This window comes from Scyliorhinus canicula, unplaced genomic scaffold (genome assembly GCF_902713615.1).
Source record: "Scyliorhinus canicula unplaced genomic scaffold, sScyCan1.1, whole genome shotgun sequence".
In the NCBI taxonomy this organism is placed as follows: domain Eukaryota; kingdom Metazoa; phylum Chordata; class Chondrichthyes; order Carcharhiniformes; family Scyliorhinidae; genus Scyliorhinus; species Scyliorhinus canicula.
The window spans coordinates 1,749,446-1,751,320 of record NW_024055734.1 but is presented as its reverse complement, the minus strand read 5'-3'; the positions used below and the strand labels follow the sequence as shown (position 1 = coordinate 1,751,320).

At 53.3% G+C, this 1,875-nt stretch overlaps 1 protein-coding gene across 1 annotated transcript; it reads right to left on the bottom strand.

The window, feature by feature from the left end:
- Positions 1 to 461: 461 nt before the first annotated feature.
- Positions 462 to 1,829, bottom strand: LOC119960792 (60S ribosomal protein L18-like; the record flags this gene model as incomplete). The annotated part of the gene is given in 3 exon segments (XM_038788399.1): positions 462 to 575; positions 707 to 776; positions 1,706 to 1,829. Coding segments are annotated over 3 exon segments (270 nt in total), but the record flags the coding sequence as incomplete, so codon positions are not given.
- Positions 1,830 to 1,875: the final 46 nt, after the last annotated feature.

Sequence of the window (1,875 nt, the reverse complement as noted above, 5' to 3'; positions counted from 1 at the left end):
CAGGGTTCCTGCTCCTGATCACTGTCCAGTGATCCCTGGGTTAGAGAGAGAGGGAGAGGGGAAATCAGCCAGGGTTCCTGCTCCTGATCACTGTCCAGTGATCCCTGGGTTAGAGAGAGGGGAAATCAGCCAGTGTTCCTGCTCCTGATCACTGTCCAGTGATCCCTGGGTTAGAGAGAGAGGGGGGAAATCAGCCAGGGTTCCTGCTCCTGATCACTGTCCAGTGATCCCTGGGTTAGAGAGAGAGAGAGGGGAAATCAGCCAGGGTTCCTGCTCCTGATCACTGTCCAGTGATCCCTGGGTTAGAGAGAGAGAGGGGAAATCAGCCAGGGTTCCTGCTCCTGATCACTGTCCAGCGATCCCTGGGTTAGAGAGAGAGCCAGAGAGGGGAAATCTTTGTCACCAGAGAATACACACCCCGCCCCAAATCCGCACATTACTGCGATAAAGACAAACACGCAAACTGTTCAAACGTTACTTTATTGATACAGAAACAACCTTAATTCTTATACCCCCGGCTGGCTCTCCGGCCCCTGGCCCGTTCAAACTTACGACCCTTTGAGCGAATGTATGGCCTGTGGATGACAAGAGAGAGAGAAAGGGCATTAGATTTGAGAAAGGCTCGACAGCTCGGGCTGGGGCACACAGACGGGTAGCGAGAGAGGGAGACAGAGAGGCACGGATGCGGGAGGAGACAGATACGTACTTGGTGTGACTGTGCGGGGCTCCGGGTGCGGGTCCAAAATGTCTGTAAACCTCACGTCCCTTACGAGGTCCTGGGGAAATAATCACAGGAGTCAGAGCATCACGTCTCTATCTAACCCCATGCTGTACCTGTCCTGGGAGTGTTTGATGGGGACAGTGTAGAGGGAGCTTTACTCTGTATCTAACCCGTGCTGTACCTGTCCTGGGAGTGTTTGATGGGGACAGGTGCAGAGGGAGCTTTACTCTGTATCTAACCCCGTGCTGTACCTGTCCTGGGAGTGTTTGATGGGGACAGTGTACAGGGAGCTTTACTCTGTATCTAACCCCGTGCTGTACCTGTCCTGGGAGTGTTTGATGGGGACAGTGTACAGGGAGCTTTACTCTGTATCTAACCCCGTGCTGTACCTGTCCTGGGAGTGTTTGATGGGGACAGTGTAGAGGGAGCTTTACTCTGTATCTAACCCCGCGCTGTACCTGTCCTGGGAGTGTTTGATGGGGACAGTGTAGAGTGAGCTTTACTCTGTATCTAACCCCGTGCAATACCTGTCCTGGGAGTGTTTGATGGGGACAGTGTAGAGGGAGCTTTACTCTGTATCTAACCCCGTGCTGTACCTGTCCTGGGAGTGTTTGATGGGGACAGTGTAGAGGGAGCTTTACTCTGTATCTAACCCCGTGCTGTACCTGTCCTGGGAGTGTTTGATGGGGACAGTGTAGAGGGAGCTTTACTCTGTATCTAACCCCGTGCTGTACCTGCCCTGGGAGTGTTTGATGGGGACAGTGTAGAGGGAGCTTTACTCTGTATCTAACCCCGTGCTGTACCTGTCCTGGGAGTGTTTGATGGGGACAGTGTAGAGGGAGCTTTACTCTGTATCTAACCCCGTGCTGTACCTGTCCTGGTAGTGTTTGATGGGGACAGTGTAGAGGGAGCTTTACTCTGTATCTAACCCCGTGCCTGTACCTGTCCTGGGAGTGTTTGATGGGGACAGTGAGGGGCACTTACCAGAGAGCAGAACTGTCCCCTGACCCTTTGGCGAAGCCAACGCCAATTGGTCAAAGGTCATGATTTGTCCTCCAGCTTTCAGGATACGATGTCGAGCCACATCAGTGACTCGCAGCGCGCAGACCTGCGTGAGGGGTGGGGGGAAAGAAAAGCGTGCAGTTAGAAATTGC